This window comes from Phalacrocorax aristotelis, chromosome 6 (genome assembly GCF_949628215.1).
Source record: "Phalacrocorax aristotelis chromosome 6, bGulAri2.1, whole genome shotgun sequence".
Lineage (NCBI taxonomy): Eukaryota > Metazoa > Chordata > Aves > Suliformes > Phalacrocoracidae > Phalacrocorax > Phalacrocorax aristotelis.
In genome coordinates, this window is record NC_134281.1 from 32,219,508 (window position 1) to 32,246,107 (window position 26,600).

General features: G+C 38.6%; 1 protein-coding gene across 13 annotated transcripts in view; it reads left to right on the plus strand.

The window, feature by feature from the left end:
• The window catches only part of CEP350 (centrosomal protein 350), a 78,313-nt gene that overhangs the window by 20,364 nt on the left and 31,349 nt on the right, over nt 1-26,600 (plus strand). For 3 of the 13 annotated variants that reach the window (XM_075096916.1, XM_075096923.1, XM_075096917.1), the window contains 20 exons: nt 1,668-1,781; nt 4,837-4,980; nt 5,783-6,435; nt 7,098-7,219; nt 8,742-9,805; nt 11,142-11,295; nt 12,486-12,649; nt 13,619-13,808; nt 15,356-15,576; nt 15,696-15,859; nt 16,525-16,683; nt 16,883-17,014; nt 19,099-19,235; nt 19,600-19,719; nt 21,472-21,638; nt 22,158-22,354; nt 22,903-23,087; nt 23,993-24,080; nt 24,459-24,605; nt 25,375-25,532. In XM_075096916.1, the coding sequence (XP_074953017.1) occupies nt 1,668-1,781; nt 4,837-4,980; nt 5,783-6,435; nt 7,098-7,219; nt 8,742-9,805; nt 11,142-11,295; nt 12,486-12,649; nt 13,619-13,808; nt 15,356-15,576; nt 15,696-15,859; nt 16,525-16,683; nt 16,883-17,014; nt 19,099-19,235; nt 19,600-19,719; nt 21,472-21,638; nt 22,158-22,354; nt 22,903-23,087; nt 23,993-24,080; nt 24,459-24,605; nt 25,375-25,532 (4,480 nt within the window). The remainder of the gene's footprint in view (nt 1-1,667; nt 1,782-4,836; nt 4,981-5,782; nt 6,436-7,097; nt 7,220-8,741; nt 9,806-11,141; nt 11,296-12,485; nt 12,650-13,618; nt 13,809-15,355; nt 15,577-15,695; nt 15,860-16,524; nt 16,684-16,882; nt 17,015-19,098; nt 19,236-19,599; nt 19,720-21,471; nt 21,639-22,157; nt 22,355-22,902; nt 23,088-23,992; nt 24,081-24,458; nt 24,606-25,374; nt 25,533-26,600) is intronic. The other 10 variants (XM_075096919.1, XM_075096924.1, XM_075096920.1 and 7 more) reach the window with 7 other exon arrangements.

A 26,600-nucleotide genomic window follows, 5' to 3' on the forward strand; every position in this document is an offset into this window, starting at 1 on the left:
GCTAGTGCTGCGCATAAAATATACTGTAAATATATTTTTAGGTTGTCAGGTTATCTATCCATGTGTTAATCCTGTATTAAAGTTAGAGCATATGGAGTTTTGGGTGTGTAGTCAGTTGTATCAAAACTGTTCCATGCTCTCTAGTGCTAAAATAAGCTATAAGATCTCTAATATCTGCAGAAACATTGTTCTTTACTACAGCGAGCTTTTTACATGTAAGTGTAGACCATACAGAATATCTTTATCTTGGTTTAACAGTTTGGCTAAAGGATATTGTGTGGACCCCAAGCTTCCAGTAATTCTGTCTTAAAGATTTTTAGGATTGGCCTTACTATAACGGATTTGCTGTAATACGAATAGAGTGAGCGGAAGCAGCCTGCAGTTTCCTGGTATCAGGAAGAAACTGTTTGCCACTGAAAGAGGTGAGGTGGCAAACTAGATTTCTGCAGATACAGTCACTGAGGCCTCTGGTATTTGATGCATTGTTTCTGTCTTCCCTGTGCGCGTTGTCAGCCTCAATAACAACTGGGAAATTTGTAAGGAAAGGATATTAAGGGGAAGAAAGACTCTCAAAATTCCGTTCCAACAGTCAGAGACCTGTTGTTCTGTCTCTGATACTTTGTATGGGCATCCATCAGAGACTGGATTCAGCTGAAATTAAGGGCTGTAAAAGTTAGTATTGACATCAAAATAAAGCTTCAGATCTGTCAATGGAGGGGGTTGCATTCTGGTTGTTTTAGGTTGCCTGATCATGTTCTTTATAGAAGAGGAACAATAAAACAGGTAATAGCGGCTGTGGAGTTCCTTATCTACAGCTCACTTTTGGGATTAAGCAAATAACATCTTTGAGGCATGTAAACTAAAGCGCTTTAACAAATCTTTGAAAATGTCCAGTGTAGACTGCTGAGACTGAGTATACAGCTTTCCTGTCCTTCTTGGGCAATGATTGTCTCTGCTTTGTACCTTAGGGAGCTGGGAAGCTCACTCTGTGGGGTGGTGATTGAGCCACATCTCAGGTTTCCTTTTGTTTGCCCTAATGTGAAAATGTGGCAAAATATGACTTGATCTTTGGTGAGTGTTCCTGGCATCTCTAAAGCCTAAAACCTAATTGTGTTGTAAATGAGGGCTTATGTGATACAGAATAGTTCTGCATCACTGGGTGAATTCTGCGACACGTTTTGCAGACAGTAGAGCGCACGGGTATCCTGTCTTTCATGCTCCAGCATGGAGGCAACAGTGGATGTGCTGTCATGCGTTAATGTGGAAGCAGCAGCCCGTGTGCTTCAGGCAGGAAGGAACTACATCTTTTTGTGGAACACAAATGCTGTAAAAGGTAATATATATAGTAGAAGAGAACCAACAATTGTTCCTGTCAAACGGTCAATATTTCTTTAAAAATGAACTTTGTAGAGATCTATTATGGCGTTGCTGTGGCTTTGCCATGCTCCAGTGCATAGGTAAACAGCACGTGATTCAAAATTTTTGTGCTCTGAGGATTTTAAAATGCTGAACTGAGGGTAATTGATCTCAGTATATAATCTGGAAGAGTAAGTGAATTTTATTGTGTTTCTCTGAGTTCTGGTTTTTCAATGTACGTGTTGAAGCAAGCTTGTTATTCTGTGTTCTTTCCTGTGGGATATCACTTAATAGCTTTTATTTGTTTTTAGAGGATTCAACAGTGAAAGGAAAACCTAGTGAGAGAAACAAAGAGAAAAAAGCAACCAGACCAGTGCGGAAAGTGCAAAAACTGACACGGTTGTCAAGTCCAGAGTCCAAACAAGGTGACTAGCTCTACTGTAGAGGGAAGACTGTCGCATGTTCTTCAGAGATGAGTTTTTTCCTCAAGAAATAAAGAAAAATTAAAGCATATTGCTTTCAAAGTCTTCTCAGATGTGCAACAATGCTGCTTTTGTGTGTTTGTAGACTGTATGCTGCATTGGGGATGTGTGTGTTTTTGTTATTGATTGGTTGGCTGTGTGTGCTTGTTTTGGTTTATTTTAATTTTCTGCCTTTGCACTTGCTATGCGTACCTTATGGAAACTGCTGAAGAGTCTGTGTTTCTTGGCGGGGAGCGTGGGTATCCTTAGGTGTCTGTCAGGCCAATACAGACAAAAAGTAGCCATAGCACTCTTCTGGATCCTGCTTCTGTTTTGTTTGTGTTGAAGTTGGTTAGTGCCTGACCTACAGCTCAGTGAATAATGCTGAGAGGAGGAGTGGAGGTGATATTAAAATCAGCACCAGCAGGACTTGCCAAATTGCTGTCATCTGTGAGGAGGGACTGCAGTGAAAGCTGTTCTTTTGTATGATTTCACAGCGGGAAGGCAGAGAACGTGATATCCTTCTGCCTCTCATTCTTCTACGTCCTATGTCAAGTTGTTGCTGTCCTGCACCTTAAGTGCTTGACCCATTCAGGGCTTTTTCAGTTAGTGAAAGAATGTAAAAACATGTTCCCTGACAAGCCTTACAAGTCTTGATATTTATAAAGGAATGTTTATTTCTTTTACCAATTAAGACATTTTTATATTCACTGCTGTCTGACATTTCCACTGTCTATTAAATAAAATTGAAGATTTTGAAGATGATGATATGACCAGGTGACTGTAGAGAAGTGCCTTATAGTAGAAAATGAAATTAACTACATGTGGAATTCTGTCAGTGCTTCTTACTTTTCCAATAATGTTAATCTTTGATGTTGTGTGTAGCAAAACAATTAGGAAGACTTCCACATCTTCTTCGTATTTGGCTTTAATTTTCATACAAAGTAAGTAGTTACGACTGCAAGCACACTACAGAGCAAATTTTTTCTTTAAATACATGTGAGGTTAAGCATCTCTTGCACCTTTTAAGGTTTTCTCCTTATGTACAGTGACCTATAATCAGTAAACACTTTGAAGAAAAAAAAGCTGCTTTAAAAAATTATTACAAAGGGTTTTTTAGAGACCGAATATGTGCTTCTGCATGCTGTAAATCACAAAGCTGCATGTGAATATTTTGTGGTAATGAATGCTAGTACTTAAAAAAAAGTAAGTTATAAGTATGGATTTGCACCTTCCTATCCTGATCAATTCATGCATAAGGAACTGTAATTACCTAACTTACATATTTGTGACGGTTCCAAGTGAGGGAGGAGCACATAGATTGTTGCAAGTTTTAATGGCAATGATTGTTCTCCATAATTGATTAAATGTGAGGAGAATGATGGCCTGAAATACCTAGAGGAGAAGAACTGGATCTAAGCGGCATATCCATGATGGTCTGCCCTCTTCCAGTCATTGCAATAAGAAACTGCTTAACATAGCCAAGGCTATAAATAGCCACAGCTCATGTTCTGCTCCGTTAGCATGATTCAGTTCAAACAGCTGACTTGAAATGGAAGATAAGACTTTACACTGCCTTTTTAGATGCACACAGAAGTAATTGAGAACAGTGAGTTTGGCAAGAGAACGTCTTTGGCTGATACGTCTGTTTCAAAGAGGCTTGTAGTGACACGTTTCAAGTGACAGATTTATAAAATACTTGGATAATTTACAATGCAATCAAGGAGTACTGTTAGTAAATGAATGAATAGTGGGCTACAGACTTCTGACTGAACGGTTTTCCTCCTCCTGGTTTAAAACAAACAAAAAAAAAGATAGGGAGAGTGGGAACTGAGGACTGGGATTGCCAAAACACTATTGGTGTGCTGCCCTAGGTTTCACTTAAAATTGCTTTGGTATCATGTCTTCAAAGCCTGATTGGGCCCAGACCACGATCCCTTTTTGTTTGGCTGTGTTGTTTGCATGCTACAGTCTGTGGGTGTGCTTAGGCAGTGCTGTCAGAGGTAGAACCTGAAATTGAATGGTTAGAAATCAACTGCAAATTGCGTTTTCAAGTTAGGTAATTTTCTAGCAATAAGATACTGCTAAACGGTCTGAATTAGTACTTTACTTTTTTATATGATGCTTTTCTCCAAAGCTTTTCATGGTCCTTATTAAAAAAATAATGATAATATTGGAAGTTAGTGGGATGAAAGGTGATTTGAATAAACTTAGCATTTAATCTAAACAATATTAGGTAAAGATGCCACTGTACCCAGTTTTCATCATTTAATTATATGTAGGATGGTAAAATAATGCTAAGAACATTTTGATTGGGTTTGTAACCTGCAAGGTAGTCTCTTCTTGAATTAAGTATCAACTAATAGGGTTTATCTTAACTATTCTCAGTCATGGCACAGAAATCCCAGCTAGAGGACAGTGAATTAGCATTGGCACAGAACACCTGCTGCTTAGTATATTTTTTTAAACTCCTGACAGGACAAGACACCTATCTCAACTTTTAATTATCTGTAAAAATCTCTAGATTTTTTCTAGAATATTAATTAGCTAATATTCTTTTAATATGAAGGTGAATTGTTTTTTATCCCCCACCTTTATTTTCTTATTACAACATTTTAAAGCCTTTAATTTTTTTATTTTCCTTATTTAAGTGGAGATGAACAGCTTCTTTTCAGCCCTCCGCAAATATTTCTCCTCTCCCCAGTAACATTTGCTTGTATGTTTTAGACCCATATACCCTTTCTTCTTTTTTAAATCAATTTTTGTAGGGCATTAATGTGCTACAGTATGTTTTGGGGTTTTGTGTTGCGTTATGTGTGGTCGTTAAGCACTGGTAGTTGGGCAAGTCAGCTATCGGGTGTCTTCATGGTATATCACTTATGACTCGTGTGTGTAACTGCAGCTGTACCACTTATGCAGAACTAAATGGTATAGCAATGATGAATGGTTGCAATAAATACTTATTTTTGATACATTGGAAAATCCATCTAGTGTTTGACTTTTATTCCTTATTGTGCAGGTGGAAACTATGTAATAAGCACATCCTCCTGGCGGGAGGGACAAAAGCTAGTAAAAAAGATACTGGGTCCAGCTCCCAGAATAGAACAGGACAGAAGAGCTGTATCTAGTGACAGAACAGGACGAGAGCGAGCTGCCAAGTCTGGTAAGTTGTACTTTTTATCACTGGACTTTTTTCATTTTACTTAATTTATTGTATAACACTGCATGTCTGCAGAATAAAGCAGACTTCCAAGATAGAATGTAATCTGTTTCTTAAGAAAATAACTCCTATTCTTAACCTGGGATTCGAGTGGGGAGAATTTTGCTCACATCCGTGGTTGGGATGCATAACCTCTCTTCCTGGGTGGAGTACGAACTTTTCTTGGTGTCATGGGAAGCCTGCCCTACGTATGTGACTTGAGGGGCAGTATATGCTGCAAAGGTTCTCAGGAGCTCTGGAAAAGATGGGACATAGGTTGCAGCCAAAAATATGGAGCATCTATAATCTGTCTCTGCCTCTTGAAGCTAGTGGGGAAAGGAATGGCTAGCAGTGGTCCACAGGCCAGATGAATTTTCTAGATGTGCTGCATGTAATACGTAAGCTATGGTTGGGCATCCCTCTTTTATAGGAATTGTGGTCCTTCCAGACACTATATAACATCATCCATGTGCATCATAAATCTTCACTGATTCCTCCACCAGCCCTTTTCAGAATTTATCCAGAATCTCAGGCAGTGCAAGTAAGGGATGGTGGTAGCTGCTGTTCTGCTTATGCCTGTGAGGCTTGTAAGAGTAAAAAGGGTGTGAGCTCAGTGTCAGACTATGACACTGTGTGAAGCAAAAGAATGTTTACAGTGAGATCTGCACTCCTCCCTCATCCTCAGTTTTGCAGCTGTTTCAGTGATGGCATGTAATTTCCCAAATTTTATTTTTACCTGAAATATTTGACAAGTCTTATTCTTTAGCAGGCTGTATTGGAAGGACAGGTTCAGATTCTAGGCTGGATGTTACCCATAAAACCTCTTCAAGAAGTTCTGAAAGGTCAAGAAGTAAAGTACGGTCTGAGAATAATCTGAAGAAACTGGAAGCTGCTCTTCCAGATGATAACCAAGATCATGCCTCTGTAAATAAGGACTTCCTGCCTGTGGAGATACGTGGAATTCTTGATGACTTGCAGTTGGATTCCATGAGTACGAAGCAAGAGAGAGATGTGGAAAAACAGAGTCAGAAATCTGTTTTGCCTACTCAAAATGCCAGGAGCCACAGTCCAACCAAAAGGAAACCAGACAAGATAGCTGCCAGTGAGGAGCCTCAGGTGATCTCTAAGAAACGTCACTATGATACAGATGAGGTTCGTCAATATATCATCAGGCAGCAAGAGGAGAGGAAGAAGAAGCAGAATGAAGAGAAGAAAGCACAAAAGGAGGCAACAGAACAGAAGAACAAAAGACTCCAAGAGCTCTACAGAAAGCAGAAGGAGGCTTTTACTAAAGTGAAGAATGTGCCTCCTCCTGAGCCTTCAGCTGCCAAACGGTTACAGGAAACCTATTCTAAACTATTGCTGGAACGTGCATTTTTAGAAGAGCCACCTCAGCTGCCTACAGTGCAGGAAACACAGGTATAGCTGATTCACTAACTTAATGTGTTGCAGTTGTTTGCCGGAATGGGAGGTCATATGTTTAGGAAGGTCAAGACTTGGTCTGGTTATCAGTTAAGAAGGATACAAAGAAAACTGTGTAGCTGTTGCTTAAAGATAGTGGTTTTGATCTGGAGCCTCCTTGCTAGTGGCTACTTTTCAGCATAGCAAAGCCTGCTAGAAAGGTGAATGGAAATCATCTTTCTATTATAAATAGAAGCAGAATTCTGGATATTAGCTTACAGCAGCTATAAAAGTTGGCTCTTAAGAAAACTGTAAACATCAAACTGTGCATTGAAGAGCTTTGTCTGAAGTTGCTTTCAGTCAGTGGACAAACTTCACCAGCAGTGAGTTTGTTTTGCTAATCAGAAACTGAATATGAAAGAAGATTAATATATGATAAAAGACTAATATCAATTTATATGTTTGGTGGAACTAATTCAGTATGTGAGCAAAGCTTTTTTCCCCAGTACATTCTGCTGAGACAAAAACTTAAATATCATGGTTTTTTAATGTCTTTGTGTGGTAGGAAAGATGTGATACTACACTGACAAATGTAAGCTTTTTCAATTCTAATGAGACAAGAGCTTCTAAATGCCTGCAGAGTTTTGAAAATGTATTTTTCTGGTTGTCTTCATTTCTAGCCCAGACCTGGTTATCAACCATCTGGGGAATCCGACAAAGAAAACAAAGCCCAAGAGCGTCCTCCTAGTGCATCTTCAAGTAGTGACATGTCACTTTCAGAACCACAGCAGCCGTTACTGAGGTGAGCCATTGTGTGCCTTTTGAGAGAGAGAAAAATACTCTAGTATTCATCTCTGAGAGGTGAAAATAGACTAGGCTCTTAAGTTCATGTTCTAGCTAGAGTAATTGTCCTTATGGCAATTATAACATTCCTCACAGTAAAGAGGAAGTGGATGTAGGGAAGCATAGGAAAATATTGGCTATGGGTATTTAGTGAATCTGTAAATAAATAAAGTGAATGTTGGTTGCTGTTAATTTTTTGCTGACATCAAGGTGATGTGCATTTCATATTGGGAGACTATATTTCCTCTGCCATTGCCATCGGGCAAGAGAAGCTGATCATATGAATGTCTGTTGATTTTTCTTATTTGATTTGTTCAGTGTTTCTATTTCATCTATTGTCTTCGATTCAGGCCTTGAGTTACTGTCTCTAAAGTACCACAAACCTCTGCTTCTGCTTGGAACTAGCCTTCCCCTATTTCCTTTCACGCTGCTTTCCCCATTCTTAATTGTTCAGTGTATTATCAAAGTTTTTCTTACTGTAAGTCAAGGTGCCTAACCAAACACTTATATTTAAGCAAATGAAAATCATGAAGTTTCTTGCATATCCTTAGTATCCCTGTTGTGCAAGTGTGTCTTCATTTTTAATTACATAATGAATGTCTGCTTCTTAAATATATACTTGCTTCATTATCTGTACCTTAACTTGGTCAAATCCACGCAGACTTTGTAAATCCAATGAGACCTGTTTCCTTTCTAGAAAAGTTAAAGGAAGCACTAGGAAATCTGTGTAGTATGTGTATAGAATAGGCTGCTAAACTGTATGGTAATAAATACTGTTAGTGTAACATCATAAGGGAAAAAATTTAAGTACTAATAGTAGGGGAGAGATGGGACTTAAAGGGCTGTGTAAGTTATTTGGGAGAGCCTCATAGTAAGCAGAGAAGCTTTTTTTTTCTTAGTAAGGAACTTTCCAGGTTTCCTAGTGCTTAGTATATGTGCAAGAGATATTAGCAAAGGAGGGTCTCTACAGAGCTCCTGTCATGGAAATGGGAGCTATCTAGAAATAAAAAAGATGTGTTACAGAACTTTAAATGCCCTTTTATTTGCAGTCCTCGTTTTCTCCAAGTGTTCTTCATGCCTACCCTAAGTGACAGCTCCAGTGAAACATGGGCTGGGTTCAACTGGAGGTTGAAGGCTGGGGCTAAGAAATACCAAGGGGGAGGGGTGTGGGGAAGTTGTTTCCTCCCTTTTGAAGTCAGGAGACTTTTGGAAAAGACTTACAGATGATGATGAAAGCAGTCAGCTTGTTACAACTCTAAAACACACAGTATACCATAAACGGCATTTCAAATTTGGAAGGTGCTGTGTTGTTTGGGTTTTCAAAATAACATTCTGTAACTATTTACTGTTCCATTTCCTGCCCCTCTGATTCCACAAAAAAATATTTCTTCCTGAAAAATAAATTCGTGGCAACACTACTTTCATCTAAAACGACAGTACTTGTATCAGTCATCAACTAAAATGTTGACTTTTTGTTTCAGGAGTGATTTGGTGGAGCCTCCATGGGTACAGCCAGACAGGTTGAGCCCAAGAGTTCAGCTCTCTCACCCGCAAGCTCTCATGGGCTCAAATGGAGGCCCTTGCTCCCAACACTGGAATCTGGAGCAGATGGACCTTTTGTCAAAGGAATGTGACATGATGTTGGCAGGCAGGAGGAGCCATGTTGCACCTGTAGGATTACTGACATTGGTGCCTCAGCCATACCTGAATTCACCTGCTGCGCAACAAAATCTCTTAGTAAAACCTAGTGCTAACCAATATAAGAGCAAATTAGATCGGATTGAAGCTTTGAAAGCTACAGCTGCTTCCCTTTCTAGCAGGATTGAAAGTGAAGCCAAAAAGCTGGCTGGAGCTGGTATCAGTTGTGGTACCATGTGGAACTCAGACCATGAACTTATGCAAGAAAACAAGGATGATGGGCGATGGGCAAAGGCTGTGAGTCCTCCTGTGAGAGAGGAAAACGAAGATGCTTTTTCAGCCAGAATTCAAAAGATGTTGGGTACCTGTGTGTCTCATACAGCCTTTGATGACAACCTTCCTGGGGTAGGCAACCTTAGTGAATTTAAAAAGCTCCCTGAGACGATCAGGCCTCATACTGCTGCAGTCAGCCTTGGAATGAGGTCCCCTGCTCCCAACAGGCATGAGGGGATACTAGGACTTTTATCTAAGAGACAGACGGACTCCCCAGGGCGTGAAAACCAGGCTTACACTCTGACCAAAGCTGTAATTCCTCGTGAGTCCAGTATTGACTCCATCAGTGAAGGGCCTCTCCTGAGTGACGGAAGCCTCTCTGAAGAGGAGGGAGGCCAGCACAAACAATTGCCACTGAAGGTGCTGGAGACATTAAAAGAGAAGGATTTCTGCATTCGGGAGAGAAATGCTTTTGAGCCCATAAAGGAGTTCCAGAAAGAAGCTGAGAAGTATTTGCCACTTTTTACTCAGACAAGTGGTGCGCACAGCAAGGGGCCGTGGGAGGAACTGACGAAGGGAAGTCCCCACAGTGTCATCAACATCTTTGCAAAAAGTTATCAGCTTCATGGAAAAGGTAAAAATGGAAAAATTTCTCAAAGCTCTTGTGAACTACTATTTTCCCAGTCTTACTACTCCTTACACTTTATACTTGACAGGTAAGGAATGTGCTTTTAGATGTCTCAAATGTGAATCTGTGTAAGGGTTTCTTACCGTACTTTTGAGTGATAAATTATTTCTTCCTCTTCTTTTGCCTTTTTGTCTAAGAAAAAAAATATAAAAAACCCCACACTTTTGGGCTGGAAGAAGATAATTTTTTGTACTAGATTGCTCTGTATTTCTAGATCGGTAACTAATTTATATGCTGGGTAACATGTGTTAAGGACACCCATATTTACAGAACTGTGAATGTAAAGTTTACATTTATTGATTCCAAAATTGCATACTAAATCTAAATTGCCCAGAGTGTGTTTTGAAATGGTTCCCTCCACCATGGAGATCAGATCCTCTGGATTGGAACGTGCATCCTCCTACTATATATGTGCTCCAGATCATCTGTAATAACACATCATTCCTGTTTCAGTTAAGGCAGAGGGATGAAATGCATGCTTTATGCAACGCTTCATGGCATAAACGTCAGTGCTTGTGTATATCCTGAGATCTTGCTATGCAAGAATAATATAGCTTTACTATATTATTAGAAACATGTAACTTCAGTGAATGAATGATATGGACTTCCCTTTTGCGTGTTTGCTCATGTGAGTTACTCAATACTCTATCAAAGTAGTGTGACAATTAAAACCCGTGTAACATTATTTGATTTTGAGAAGGTAAGATTTTGATATATCAATAGGAAGAGTCTCTTGTTTAGACAAGCCCATTTCAAGTGTTAGTGTCTTAGGGCGTGCTTTTCAAGGGTTTGCTTTGCAGTCATGCAGGATGCTTCATTTGATTTTCATTTTTTAATAGAAATTTTATTCTTCATTTTAGGAGTACTGTTTCTGTTGCCTTGAGTTCCTCATTTTGAGGAGGAATGATTTCTGAGAACTTAATTTTTATCTTGTGGTTTTTCTTCGTTCTTTCTTCCTCTCATTTTATACCCCTTAAAGATGATTGCATTTAAATTTTGTGCAGATGGCTCTACTCAAGCGCTATGCTCTTCAGGAATGTTTTGGCTGGAGTGTGTTAATGAAAGAGTATTCAATAATTTACCAGAAGAGGAAGACTGTGCTTGCTATGTTGTGTTAGAGCTGCTATGGGGTGGCTATACTATTGTTCTCCTGATGTTTTTATATTTGAAAGGAAGTCTATGTAACTCATGGTTGGGAGCATTTTAATTTCTACAGTTTTATTGCCTGTTTACCCATTGCATTTGATATTATTTTTGTCTTTCCCCTTTATCCACACTTTAGTGTTTGATGAAAGGTCGAATGGAGGGTCTGCCGTTCTGCGCCCTTTACTCCCTGCCATGAGCCCTCCAGAGAGCGTGGTTTCTTATGAAGATGATTTTGCATCATCGCAGGGAAGTGGCACTTTAACAGACAAAAAGATTGCACATGACCTCAGGTAACTGTGTGTTAGATTTCTTGTAAAAATCAAACTACAGAATTCGAGAGCAAATAGTTAATGCAAAATTTGTTTCATAATATGCTGTATTATCAGCAGCATGTCTCTTCTGTTATGCTGTATTGTAATGCTTGTCAAAGTGATGAGATCTTTCCTTAGGACCTTGCAGTTAATATAGCAACTAGCATGATTAAGACATAGAGATTAGAGTGAAGTATTCCTGTTCCCTAATTTTTGTTCTTTAATCTGGCAGGTAGCTTTAGGCAAGGTTCTTACCCTTTGTAGTCAGGTGAAAATTAGTTCTCCAACTTGTATGGCTGCTATAATGCTCAGTTGGTTGGTCCTTGTAATTTAGAAAAAGGAAAAGACATTTGAAAGTGTTAAAATACCTTCAGTACTTCAAAATTCTGTAAAAAGCCTTTCATTGCTTTCTGTAAGGATTCAATAATGCTTAGTAATGGATATATAAATTGTCTGTAAGAACTTTTAAAACCTTTTATTCAGACTAAAATGTGAAGAGTCTGAATCCTAGGCTCTCCATGTTACTACTGAATTCATATGGCTTCTTGAATTTCCTAAGACCCTTTTTTTTTGTAATGAGATATATTTACATCTTTTGGGCACCTTGGGGATGGCCACAAATACTGTTTTAATGCTGGTGATACTTTACCTCAGAAGACAGGAAGGTAAAAGGCACTTCGCATGCTGAAAATGTTGGCTGCAAAAAATGGTTCTTTCTGATTAAACTTCTTGAGAGGTCTTCTATTGGTATATGATGCATTACCCTCTTTTTTGCAAATCTTTTGAAATCTTTTGTTGAAAATTGCTCATATCGATTGATATCTGTATGCCCGGAGATTATCTAAAATGCAGTCATATTTGGAGTCACGTTGTTTGAGTCTGTAGTCAAATAGCACTTCAGAGTTAGCCTCAGAAAGGGTGGTTGTTATCCATTTTTTACTGTTTCCTATTATTGGAAGTATGTTTCAATATGTTCAATATCATGTCAAACTTCCTAGTGTCTTAGCTGTCATAGTTTTTAATCTCAAAATCAATGCTTTTCAAGATGGGCTAATTAGTGCAGTTTTAGCCATCTGTCTCTAATTTGAAGTGTGGTGCATTTCTTGCACACAGTGTAATGCGGGAGTTGGAAGTCCTTAGTTAATCATTGTCAGTGTGTTCCTTTTTAGTATTGCTGGCAGCAGTAATTCAAGCATTCAGGAAGAAATTCTGAGTAGGAAGTCTCCCCGTGAACCTCGATCCATAGAGCTCGCTTCTCAGCATTCATCTGGACCACGGTCTGCAGCATCTTCTCGCTCATCTGCTTCCTCTAAAAAGAGAGGGAAAAAGGAACGTAAGTGCAGTACTTGACTGTAGGGTTTTGGTTTGTTTGGGAGTTCTTTGGTTTGTTTTTTTTAAGGAAGTTTTAGGGTTTTCTTGTTATGAAAATTGCAGTCTTTCTACATACCTGAAAACTATGTTCTAATACTGATAGAATGATTTATTTATTCCTCCGGTGATTCCTTCCTAAGTTCTTTTTGGCTCTATTTTCTGACATTTGAAATACAGTAATCTAAAATTAAATGAGCACTAGGATGTTAACAGCATTCAAATACTTTCCTTTCCTAAACCAGCCTTATAAAAAATTAGTTAATTTTAATATCGTGTGGGAACTATCCTCAGATTCTGTACTGAGGAAGTTCCAATAGGCTGCTGAGAAGTCAGAGTTATGGCCACCTTTATGAAGGTGACAAGTTTGCCTGTATGCTTCATTTTTGAATCACAGATACAGTTTTCATAAGTGCACAAATTAATGAATACACTTCTACAGTAATTTATACATTACAAAAGCATGAAGAAACTTTAGATTTGGTACACTTTTACTGTATAAGCAGTGAATAACATAAGAAGAAGCTAGGTTTAAAACCAATGAAAGCTTGAGAAAAATAGGATTGGGCATTCTAAATTACCTCTCTTCCTATTTTTTCAGAATTCTCTAGCTTACCCAAAAGAAACTAGGTTTTATTCTAATTATCAGTATCAAAGAGTCAAATGTGTACTTTTATTTAAACCGATATTGAGCTGAAAGGAAAGCTGAGTGACAGTTTTGTTGGCGGTTGACACGGTATGCAGAAGAGAACTTAAACTCCTTTAGGAAGCTGCCAATTTTACAGTTCTTGCTTGTTGGATTTATTGACTTCTAACTCAAAGGCATCTTTAATTGGGGAAAAAAGTTCTCAATTATTTGTTTTGGGGCTCTTGATGGTAAGATATTCATACATAGAACACCAAACATAAACTTTTGGCAATTGTTGCTTTCTAGGGTTGGACTCTTTCAATGCAAGTTCTCACCACTTTCCTGTGGAAGAAGATAAAATGCTATCTGAATTAGACTGGGGATCCCAACAGGCAAAGAAATCCTTATCGACTAGCAGAATTTCTAGTAAAGATCATGAGCAGAACGCAGATACAGACAGCACCCTAGAAAACTTGTCTGGACACTCCCTGATGAGGTAACATGAACATTATAAGACTGTATGCAAATATAGCTAAGCTTGGTAGTATTATGGCATGTCATCAAAAATGGCTGTGTCTTTGGATATGCAAAAGGAAAGTAACAGAAATTATCAAATGTTAATAATATGGGCATGCAGAAAATGTCTTCCCCTGTATTTTAAATATGAAAGACTAAAGTAGATGGCTGTAGTAAGAGAAAATACAAAACAGTGATTCCTTCCCAAATGACCCCTCTGGTTTTTTAAAGATAACTGGCCAATATAGGTATCCTGTCAGGTTTAGTACCTTAAGCATTGAAACACAATTTTCATTTTCTGTTTCTACAACGCTCTGTAAGAAGTGGAGGAAAATAAAAAATAGCCAGGAACCTGTGCAGTCATCTTGCTCTCTTCAGTAGGACCCACAGACATTTTTGGCTAGGCTCGTGTACAGCTAATACTCATAAGCCTGTCCAGCTCTGAGCTGATGTTTTTTGAGAGATGCACTGCACCTCAGAGAATAGTGTAGAGGAAAAGAAAAATTACTTTCCCTTTTGATCCTCTGTATGTCTACCTATGAATGCAGTGTATTTTCTGCTAATTGTGCAATGAAGATAGTTATGAAATACACTCAGCTTAGTTTTCACCGTACTTTTTCTAAAAAGCAACAAATAATAAGAATGGCCTTTCACTCATTCTCTGTGGGTATAGAATGGTTCTGGGATACTGACTTATATTGGTGACTTTCACTGATATGCAATGTTGGGTTTGAAATGTCCTGTGACCTCCTAAGATGTACCAAGTAAAGCAGAACACCTTCCTAAGGGATTTAAGCAGCCATTGTTAATCGTTTTTGGTTTAATAAAATTGGAATAGTAAATTTAAGAAGTGTCTGCATAATTTTCTGTATGTTTGGAAAGAGGTGTCTTTAACTTTCTCTTGAGAAATGTTACTGTAGTATTTTACTAACTGTTTAAATTTAGTTTTGGCTTTCAAGCATTTCATTGCATTTTGATGCACGAGGCTGAGACTCAGGGCAGTGGCTTATCACATTCAGTTGCATCCATATGCTGCTAGTAACCTGTTTACTTTTTAAAAATACTGTTCATCATATTTGGATATCAAAATATTAGCCTAATTTCTTGTGAGTAAAACAAAGTTGTTCTTTGACTCTCAAAACGATGGGTAAATGCACATGCAGGTGAATGCATCCTGACTTTCTCATGCCAGGTTCCTAACAGGAGGCATTGAAACTGCTTGTCTGGCCATGTAGAACATGTAGATACTATGTTAAATTTGTGTGTGTGCTAACTAGGTTTAATACTTGGGGGGAAAAATGGGGCGCTCAAGAAACTTAATCCAAAACTGAGATATAGGTACAAAGCCCATCTCATGAGGCCATGTGCTGAAGGCAGACTGTGCCTGTGCAAACCATAAAAGACTCTGTCTTCTGTGGATCTGTTTGCTGTATATAAATGGAAGAACTAGGTTATTGCTTTATTGTCTTATCAAATGGCTGGACTTAGGAGAATAGTGACTTGTTTCTTTTTTTGTTTCACTGTCAGCTTCTCAGACAAGGGAAGATCCCAGAAGACACCAACTTCTTCCCCATCTCCCGGTTCCCAAAAAATGTTGCAGTTTGATTCTATAGGCAATACAGGAGAAAGAGTCAAGTCGCCTGCTGGCTTTTCTGGAAGTACAGCGTCAGGGCTGAAGCCTAACGTAACCTTTCCTGACCTGAGTCTGGGAACTAGTAGGTCTGTAGCAGGAGCAGCCTCAGCAAGCGGTAAGTTTTGTTGTTAAAACCATACTAATCCCGGAGCAGGGTTGGGCTTTTTTTTCCTTTATATTTTGATGTGGGGCACTAAAGTCTGTGGAGGTTGACTAGTAAGTCTTATCCTGCAGGATGTATGCGCTTCTCCCCTGCTGGTCTTCAGCATCGTTTAGCGGCAGAATTGAACTACCTTAGTGCCATTGAGGAGTCTGTGCGACAGCTTTCAGATGTAGAACGAGTGCGAGGCATATCACTTGCCCAGCAAGAGAGCGTTTCTTTGGCTCAGATTCTAAAGGTAATGGAAAAGTACTGCCTTGTCTTAACCTTTTTTTTTTTTTTTTTATCGTGCAAGAAAATTAATCAAATTAGGGTGAGTTATGCTTTTGGAAGGAATGCAGAGAAATTGTAATGGCATGAAGGAGTCTCACTGATAATGTCCGTTTTTTTAGGATTAATGTCTTATCTTTCTTATTTTAAGTTGACATCAAGGAAATGGTGACTGTAGAATATGTGCCATGAGTATACCATTAGCTGGAATCACTGCTTTGGATGTGTACTTCAGTAAAACAAAAACTTGATTATTTACTGGGTTTGACGTCAGGTCCTAATGCCATGCAGTGTAGTTGTTCAGACTGGATCATTTGTCTTATTCCATGAAAAGGATATTTTTGGTTGAAATTCCCTTATGTTGGCAAGACTGCTTGTTCTAGTTTCTTGAATTAATTGGTCTCCTAAATCCTCTTTTTACACTGGTGGAGGAGTATGGGGAATGCACATTGTCTGCTCTCTACTTAAAAACGGAGGGTGTCAGTTGGTAGGCTGAAAATTTTACTTTAGCAGAAGAGGCACCACCAGTAGACTAGATCTAGGTCTTTCAGAGGTAGTTGCAGCCAGTGGCTAAAGCAAAAAAGGTCTTCACATTTAATTTGCATGATTAAAACTTGTTTTCCTAATCTCTAGGCACAGCAGCAGCGCCACGAACGGGACTTTGCTCTTTTGAAAATCAAGGCTGAACAAGAAGCATTAGAAAGTCAGAGACAACTGGACCAGGCAAGGCAGAAGGCAGCTCAGGTAATGCTGCCCTTCAAAAAATGTGGAGTATGTAAGAGGCAAAATGCTGTAAGTAAATCCGTGCCTACGAATATCCTTAATTTGAAGCTGTGAACATACAGAAATGGTGAAGGGGTTTAACATAGTAGAAACCCCCCTGCCTTGGGCTTAATTTCAAACTTTTTTCCCCCAGATTTTAAGAAATAAAACTGTACTACTTACAGCCAGAAAACTTTGAAGAGCTGAACTGGCTGTGTTTTCTGCGTAGGTCCATGCAGAGTCACTGCAGCATCTGGTCCAGTCACGGCAGGAGGCTGTACAAGAGACCCCATGCAAGGCTGCAGCCAAGCAGGTGGAAACTGCACTTCTTGCTACAGACGCAGCTCACCAGATCCGTGAGGTGAGGTCCTGATTGAAAGGCAAAAGCTATTCTAATTTCAGTATTATTTTGAATATTTTTTTTTGCCTCTAGGTTATTTTGTGTTGAATGTCGCTCTCAGTGCTACTTCTTCACCTTCATAGCATGACAAATGATAGGACTTTAAAAGGGCTTTTCTGGCATCATTATTTAGAAGTCAGTTGGCAGCCTTAAATCCCTGTTCACTAGTCTTATGATCTTCCATCTAATGAACTGTTAAGAAGTTTTTGTTCTTTCAGGATAGATTGATGACAGTGAACACAACAACTTTAATTTGTTAGAGTTACAGGATCAATCCCTGATGGAGTATATCTGTTTCATATGCAAATTAAATTTGAAAAGCTGGGAAATTGCTATTTGCTTACTTCTGAAGGTAGGAGACTAACAAATAAAACAAATACTTCTAAAAAAGGAGGAGTGAGGATCATCAGCAGAGCTTTTAACTTGATACAGAGTTTGAAGTTTTCTGAGTCTCTTCATTCTTCTTGTGGCATACAGAATTTTTATCAGTTTATCAGTTTTTATACTTGTTCCCAACGTGTAGCAGTTGTTTCACACATAGGTAAGAAACACAGTAACCAAAAAATGCTTTTGCTTCTTCATAGTTTAGCAATCGCAACGACTGTGGATTAAGGTTATGGGATGGAGTGCAGAAGGCTGATGAGTATGAACATAACTTTTTTACAGCTTATGCACATGTTGGTGCTCAGCAAGGCTCTTTTTATGATGGGTAATGGAACTGTAGAGTAATATTGATATACTTGTTTGGGGCTTTGCCAAATATGTGAAGTTTAAATAAATTTTGAATAGACAAGAATGGGTTAGGTTAAAGGAGCAGAAAAGCTCAGTCATTTGAGATGCATGCAGTGGTTGTTGATAGTAGGTAGTGAAATCTTGGATAAGGACAAAGAAACATTTGTAGTTTATAGAGCCGAAGGGGGTGGAAACCAATTAAGAAACAAGGTAGATGAAACAGAGACAGCTTTTAGTTGGTGTAGGATTTTAATCTCTTCTCTTGCTTTAAGTTTGAAGTCCAAGAGTAAGAGCTGCTAGTGGAAAGGCCGATGGGGTCAGCCTGGTCAGTGATGATGGGCTAGCAGAGTAGCTTTTCCATCCATGTTCACAAGTGACTCCTGATAATCAGTTGAACAACTGTTTATTTTAACTGGAATGCAGCAATGGAAATGCCGGTCACCAATATGCTGGAAATATTTTTGGTTGTACACTGTAATTTCTTATGTATAAAAGGAATGGAGTTAATTTTCTGCATTGCTTTCAATTAGAAGTTTATCTTATGGAAAAGAGATACTATAGCATGCCGCTATACAAGTTGGTTTGCTTAGAGTTGACTGTCGTACTAATGAAGGATAAAATAGTGGGTGATCTATACAGACAATCCAAATTCTAAAGTTTCTAAAAACAAGTGTTATCTGCTTTGATTTCTGAAGATGTTTCTGCTTCTAGTCTGGTACACAGTGACTACCATACATTAAAAAGGATAATTTATGGCTATCTGTTGATTTTAATGCTGCCAGTTTTAGACATGGCAGTTTTCATGATATTGGAACTTAAACCTGTTGTGTCCTTTGGAGTGGAAAGAATATTTCTTGCTCTTTGGGCAACATGTACTTTCAAGTGAAAAATATCCACACAATTTCTGGCATTTGTAGGGGTTTTTTTGTGGGTTTTTTTTGTTTGTTTTTTTGGGTGGTGTTTTTTTTTTTAATTAATCGTAATGGTGGGTCTGGAATGTGTTGTTATGTGGGGATCATTCTAATGATCAGAGTTTGGTTAAGTTGATTAGAATGATATGATAAGTAGTATCTTGCATGTCTGTAGTTTCATATCAAAAATTCCACTCTGCATAAATTAAAGGATATATATTTACAAAGCAGTATGTGCCTCCTACAACCAAAATTGACATGTATGTCATTACAAACCATCTTAAATCCATGTCTTACACATTTGTTTAATCAGTAAATTGCCTGTGAGAATGACTATTTTCTTTCAAAAACATTTTGATGGTGATAAGCTCATTGTATTCCTTTGTTTTTTATTATACTCAGATGACAGAGTTAGCACGAACCCAGATCTCCGATACTGTCAGTGGTCCAGCTGCTCCAGTCGGCACCTTGTTTGATCACCAGCGGCAGCATCATTCAGAGTTCATGAAACAACTGAGGACCCGAACTGATACAACCAGGTTTTGCCTAATGTTTCACATCTAGGGAAGGGGGAAATAAGATATGTTAGGCTTTGCTATTGAAGCAAATTTGAAGATGTCATGATGAGTGAGTATTTAAGAAGAAGAATTAGATTCCATCTTTATGCCCTTAATAGTGTATGCCAAAGGTGACATTAACTGGTTCTGTGAAGCTCTATATAAAAGAGTAGAAAAAGATGGTCTAAATGTTTTGTGGGATGATTTAACTAGTCTAAGCTTTAAGTGATCTTTTCACAAATTTTAGCTGTTACTACTTGTAGTAAACTGATGAAATCTTGTGAAAATTTTATTGCTCTTTGGTTTCAGACAAAGCAGATTTACCCAAAATGTTTCTCTTTCTCAGAAAATGTGAGTCTGGTGCTGTATCACAAGGTAAAGAGGAGACAGGTGACTCAAAACAGACATACTCACCAATGTTTGATAGTTATTCAGAGTCCTCAAGATCAAAGGTTCATGATCAAAGGTAAGAGTTTAGATTACACAGCATTTTTTTCCTGTAAATAAGAACTGAAGTACAAAGCAGTATCAAGATATTTCCTTCAATATTTTTTTTACAAAGAGGGAAAGTCAGTATTAACCTTCAACAGGTAAACCTGTCATATTCCAGAGCTTGAAGGTTTTCATGCCTCCCAGACTTCACTTTGCCTTTAATTAAAAATCGTACTACACTGTGATCCACAGTGTAATAGTATGCTGTGTATTAATATCATCAGTTTTGAATCTGCTGTATTTGCTCTAATTGGACGCTTTTCTGTTTCATAACTTAAGAGTAATTGATTTCCACATCTGCTTCCTCATTCAGCTAAATTAGCAAGAGTCTAGCAAGCAGGTGAAGGGAAATGGTTATTCCCCTCTGTTCAGCTCTTGTGAGACTCTATCTGTAATACAGTGGCCGTTTTTGGGCTCCTTCGTAAAGAGAAGACGTTAACATATAGACACACATCTAGCAGTGAACCACCAAGATGGTTAGGAGGCTGAGTATGTGATATAAAGAAGACACTGAAGGAGCTGAGCTAACTTAACCTAGGAAAGAGAAGGCTAAGGGGGCAGGAATCTAGTTGGCAAGAATCTAGTTGCAGTATCTTAAAGATGGGTTGTTAGGTAACATAAGGCTAGATTTTCTTGGAGGTGCACAATGAGATGACAAAAGGCAACAGTGACAGATTGCAGAAAGGGGAAAATCACTGAGGAAAAAAAATGCTCCCTGTGAGAATGGTCAAACACTGGACTAGGAGTATTGGGAGGCTGTGGGATCTTCTGTCCTTGCAGGTGTCCAGAACTTGGATGTGGCTTTGACTTTGGTTGGATGAAATATCTTCACAAACTGTTGAGCTGAGATAATTCTGATTTCTGTTCTGCAGCCTACTTGCATACTTCTGTTGCATCATGTGTGTAACCAAAAAGTCACTTCAAGTCTCTGTTTATCTGAGTCTTTTTCGCTGTCCTAAATATTTGCATTTTGTGCCCTTCTCATTTTGCTCCATGTGATTTTTGAAATGGACTAGAACATAGGCTGGAGCATATGTTCTGGAAATGCAGCGCAGGGACCTGTAGAACTGCCTACTCTGGAATGTGCATTACTTCCTATTCTCTCTGTATATCGGGCCATTTTGTTAGGGTTTGGGGTTTTTTCACTGCTGCTTTGCACTGGCTTGAGATTTTACATGAAGTGCCTGGAGTGCTGCTTGCCTGAGGTTTAGATTTGACTCATTTCTGGTGTTACTTTTTGCTATCTAGTTTGTGTGGAATACTGGATTTTAGGTGTTTTGTTTCCTGTTCACCTACCTGATCTAGTTAGGTCCCATGAAATTTGTCACAGCCCTTCTCTGATCTTGACCAACTGGAATGATTTTGTCCTCAGTAGTTCTTCTAATTTAAAACATATCGCTATCTTGCTCCTCCTTTTAAAAACTGTAAGGAGAGATGTTTGCAATGTTTTATTACCAGTACTCATTTCCAGGTAGAGGGTGTGCATACCTACAAACCACTTGCATTCTAAGGTAGATTAAAAACAACAAGTTCCACTGTCAGTCAGCAGCTTGATGAGGTTTGGAATTTTAAAGTAGCCAAACGGCATTTCAGAAACAAAACCAAACCCTCTGCGTGTCGGTTGTTGTGAGGATGTTAGTCACGGTTATGTACAGTAGTAATGTAATATAAATATTTTGAAATGTGCAAAATAAATTTTTAAAAGCATTATCTCTTGATAACATAGTAGTACCAGCAGCCGCCAAGAGAGTCCTTCAGTTCCATCTTCTAAGGAGAATGAGAAAAAGCTTTCCCGTCGTGAAAAGATAACTAGCAGTATTGAAGAGCAGGCTCAAACTGGTGTGGATGATTCCTTGCCGAGTGATAGTATTTTATCACTGCCAGATGAAAAAGGTTTGCTGTACTATATGTGTATGATGAATCTGAGGGTGGTAAGAGGGGAGGGGGACTCTGTTTCAGAATTAGTTTCAGAAATAAATGAGAGATTATGTGTGAAGAAAGCTGAGCCCCAGGTGAATTGATAGCCTCTCAAGAGGTAACAGAGGATGGCATGGTGAGGTGGGAACCTTTGAAATTCTGCGCATCAGAATGGTGGAGTCTGTGGGCCATTCAGCTTTCTGCTGTGCTAGCTGTAGCCAAATGTTCACTTGCTGAATATGCAGGCTGAACACTAAATGTTTCAGCAGCCCCAGTATACCTCTGTACAGAAGTCTGTTACACCTTTTTAAGCTAGACAACAGTATTTCATGACCTAATGCAAGGTCACTCTTTTCTAAACACCTGTTTTTCCTAATTAAAGTAATTATCTCCCTGTCTTCCCTGCCCCCCTAACTTTATTGAGATGAGACAGAGTAAAGCTGCCTTTGAGGAACATACCTGAGCATCAAACCAATTCCCTGATTTCTCCCTCAGATTCTGCTTCTGTTGCAACAGAGTATTCCTTGAAATTTGATGAGTCTATGACAGAGGATGAGATTGAGGAAAAGTCTTTTCGGTCTTTGTTGCCTTCTGAGAGTCATCGCAGAAATAACTTGGAGAAGAAACGGGGTAATCGTGATGATTCTGATGAGGAAGTATCCCCAGAAAAAACAGCTCTGTCATCTATCAAGGTGGGTTCAACAACCATAGTAAAGGTAAATTGACTGAACTGAGATGGTTAAGCTGATGAGCTTCAAGTGAGCCATTCTTAGCCATGTTTGCAAACTTTAGGGTTCTTTTCCTCCTTGTGGTTCCTTGAGCATCTCAAAACAGAGTTGTATGAATCATGCTTTATGTCACTGTTGAACAAGTGCAGTGACTTATGGAACTGTCCATCCAGGTCTTTACCTGTTCTCTTGTGGCTTTGGAGAAGAGGAGTGACTTTTTGATATAGGTTATAAAAACCCAGTGGATTAAGTCTTCCTACTATGCCTATGCACAGCTAGGAAGTACAGAGAGGATGCTTCATCTCTCTGGCCCAAGAGGGGACATCCCAAAACTGTCATGCAGCCAGGGCAGAAAAAGCTGGTCTGCACAAAGCTCAGAGAGAAAAAACAGCTTCCCTTCTTATAGCTCTTTTTGTGTGTGTATCTCTGATGACACACACGAACTTTGTAACTGAAAAAAGACTTGGAATGTCTGTATTATCAAATCATGCCAAATCTGTCCTGCCTTCCAGGAGCTAAGCATGCCATTCTCAGGGGGGCAAGATAGTTTCTCTAAATTTACCATGGAGATGGTAAGACAGTACATGAAAGAGGAGGAAATGCGAGCAGCTCATCAGTCCTCACTGCTTCGGCTCCGGGAGAAAGCTCTGAAAGAGAAGACCAAGGCTGAATTAGCTTGGCTGGAACACCAAAAGAAGTAAGACAGCTCTGAATCTATACTGTTGCTGACTGATCATTTTCTTATACTTTACTTGATTTATTTTTTTTAATGTAAGATTTTTCTTCCACCCCACCCCTCCCTTAAGTATCAATGGTTGAACAAGTCTTCTGACATCCATAATCTATACAAATGTTACTGTCACTTGGAAGGAACAGAACCCAGTTTGTAAGCGTGCTTTGATGTTTACGTTGAATGGGGTTTGGTAAAAGAGAATTTCATTGAAACAGTAGAACATCAGATGTTTGTTGTTGGTCAGAGAAGGTAGTTCCCAAAAATTACAAGTTATAAATCAAGAATGTATAAAACTGTCAAACAGCTAGAACTTCATATGCTTGATGTCTACCTGAGGTCATTTTAGTTGACTCAGGCCAAATTTTGTGAATCTGGATATGTGTTGTCCTTAATGATTTCTTTCCAGCCTAACGTATGCTTTGTTCTGGAATGCCACTTGAAGTACCTCGTGGTACTACTAAACAGTGGTGGCCAGATTTAATCGATAATACTTTTCTATGGTCACTCTGTACCATTGTTCACCAGATGCTTTCTTCCAACTGCTTATCATTGTGGGTTTGATGAAGGACTGTGAGGTAGTCACCCAAGTGTCCTTTCTTTTGTCTTTCTCAAATGGTGAGCATGCTACCTCTGCAAAACTTATGCCGATTCATGTGAGATCTCATATTACTGCAGTGGCCTTTTGACTGTGTGTGTCTTTGACTAAACAGTACAAGATATTCCACTATAGAGAATTCTAGTGGTTAAGTACGGGCATATACTCTTCTGCAGGTTAGGAAAATAAAACTTTTTTTTCACTTTGAAGAGTAAAAGGGTCATTGTTGCACACTTTTTTTCTTATTTAATCCTTTCTTCCAATCTATTTGCAGGCATTTGAGAGACAAGGGAGAGGATGATAAAATGCCTCCTATTCGAAAGAGGCAGCGTGGTCTGCTGCTGAGATTACAGCAGGAGAAGGTAACTGATGCCCTTTAGGAAAATCCTGTTGAAACTCCCATATAGCCATTAGATGTTTCAGACACTGTAAAAGCTAAGAGTTGAGAAAACTCTATACCAGACTTTTGGACAGGAAGCTAGCAGTGTTTCTTACCAATAAGTTCTATTTGCAGTATTTAACACATTGTTTTAAAAGGATCCTTCTGTATCAGTAATCTCACTGGGTGAGACTTAGATGTATTAATTGATCTTCTGTTGTTTGCTGCTGAAGTTCAGGCTAGTTACTTCATCATCTAATTTCAGTAATTTTAAACCCACAGCATGGACACTGTGGCAGATTTTAAAATGTGTTCTTGAGAGCTGTCACGGTTCTTATGCTTAATCTTTTATATGTAAAAGGCAGAAATTAAGCGTCTTCAAGAGGCTAACAAGGCTGCTCGGAAGGAGAGACAACTGATCCTTAAACAGCAGGCGGAAATAGAACGAATCCGTCAGACTACAATGAAACTGCAGGAAAAACTAAAGTGTGCAGGAGAAAACAAGCTGGTAAGTGTGCAGTAGAGAAGCTGGAGTCTTCCCTCTTTGGCCATGCAGCTGGTATTTGACTTCAGTGTCTACAGGAATGGAAAGCTATTAAATTGGCTCTATCACTTGGAAGTTTTGTATGCCTCAAATGGTCTTATCTTTATCTCAGCAATTTTAAGTTTAATTTCTTTAAAGCATTATTTAAGGAAATGCATTTGGAGAAGTTATGTTTTGTTTCAACTGGGCAGTAGGTGGTGATTGTTAATTCTCAAGCTTAAGTAATGACTTTGGGAGTATCAGGTTTTTTGATGCTGATTTTGTGTTATTTGTCAGATCCCAAACTACTAAATGTAAGCACTAAACCCAAAACTTGCTGCTTTGTGTGTGTGTTAGTGTATTTACACTGTTTCTTGCATCAGCTTTATGAGAGAGCAAAAAGGGTTTTGATAACTGTCTGCCCCCGTACCAAATTTTGAAGAAACACAGGTATAATAGTAGTAGAATAATAAGGGTTGGTTTCCTGTTTGGGTAACTGAATTATGGTGGGGTTTTTGTTCTAGATACAGTTAGGGAAGAAATCATGGAGAAAAAGGGTGTACTAAAAACTGTGTCAAATAAACAGGAAGTTGGAAAATCCAGTCAAATCTGCAGGTGGACAGACTTATCTGAAGTAGTCTTTGATGTGCTCTTGGGAGAAATAACCTAAATTAACACAATTTTTAAAAAGGTGGTAGAATAACTTTTCCTACTTTCAATGTTGGTTTTTGTTTTGTTTAACACTTAATTGCAGGAACTTCACAGTGAGGATGACATCAAGCAGAGCAATGGTTCTAGCCCACTTCCAACTGATGCAGAAACACGCAGCCCTTCCCCAATCTCAATCTCCAGCAGTGAGACTAGTAGCATTATGCAGAAACTTAAAAAAATGCGCAGCAGAATGGATGAAAAGTAACTAATTTTTTTTTTTCTTATACAAAAGTTTACTATTTTAATAGAACGAGTTGGTTTGGCCACTGTCTGCACTAAAAATGGCCATTAAAAAATTACAGAGGTATTGATATCACATACACTTCGGTCCAAGTTGCCTGAAAAATAGCTGATTGGAAGCATTAAAAGAACTATAGTAATCTTTGATTATAATATTTTAAAGGCTACAATTCTTGCATGAATACCGAGGTTCAAACACTGTTAGTTGGCAAGGTTTTATTGTAGAAGATTTGTTTTAATGTTCTTTGTACTTGGTAGAGTCAGTAAAAGCACATCAATTCAAGAGATTTTGATGTTTGTGCATACAAGGAACTTGGATGGGCTCCAGCTTCATGGTACATTTTGTCAGGGTTCCTCTTGCAATGAGACACCTGAAGTCAAAGTGGTGCCTGTATTTTGTATCTCCCCTTTTATTTTAGAGGGAAAAAATATAGGGAGTGAGACTCTGAAATTACAGTACCAATTTTTATCTTGAATTGAAATATAAGTTATAAATAGGAATAGTCTTATGCAAAAACTAGTAACTGAGTGACATCTGGCTCACAGGAAGTCATTGAGCTTGTCGGGCATGTGGTTTCTACCTTATTATTCAGCTGCTGAGTTTCAATTCTAATTGCATTAAAATCAGCTGGGGATTAATTTGGTAAGTATTTTCTTAATCAATGGAAGTTCTGTGTGTGTGACTTGAGAAGACAGGCAGTTAATACGGCCTTTCTTTTCCTCCTGTGTGCTCCATAAGTTAGTCTTAAAAGGAAATAATGAAGTATATATGCCGTTCCTGGGTGTGAAAACTAAGACTGAATCTGTTGATTTCACCTGTTAAATTGTCTTGAATCAAAATTTTTTTCTGCATCTTTTCAGTGTAGGAATTATTTTGTCCGTATTAAACATCCCAAATGCTTCACTAGCATGTCCTTTTTAGTTTGAAACCTTAAATTCTTATTTGAGACTAACCCATTAAAAGTCTGCCCTCTGCCAGTTACCACAAGGAATAGTCTTTGCTTAAACTATTTTTTAACTTATAACCAA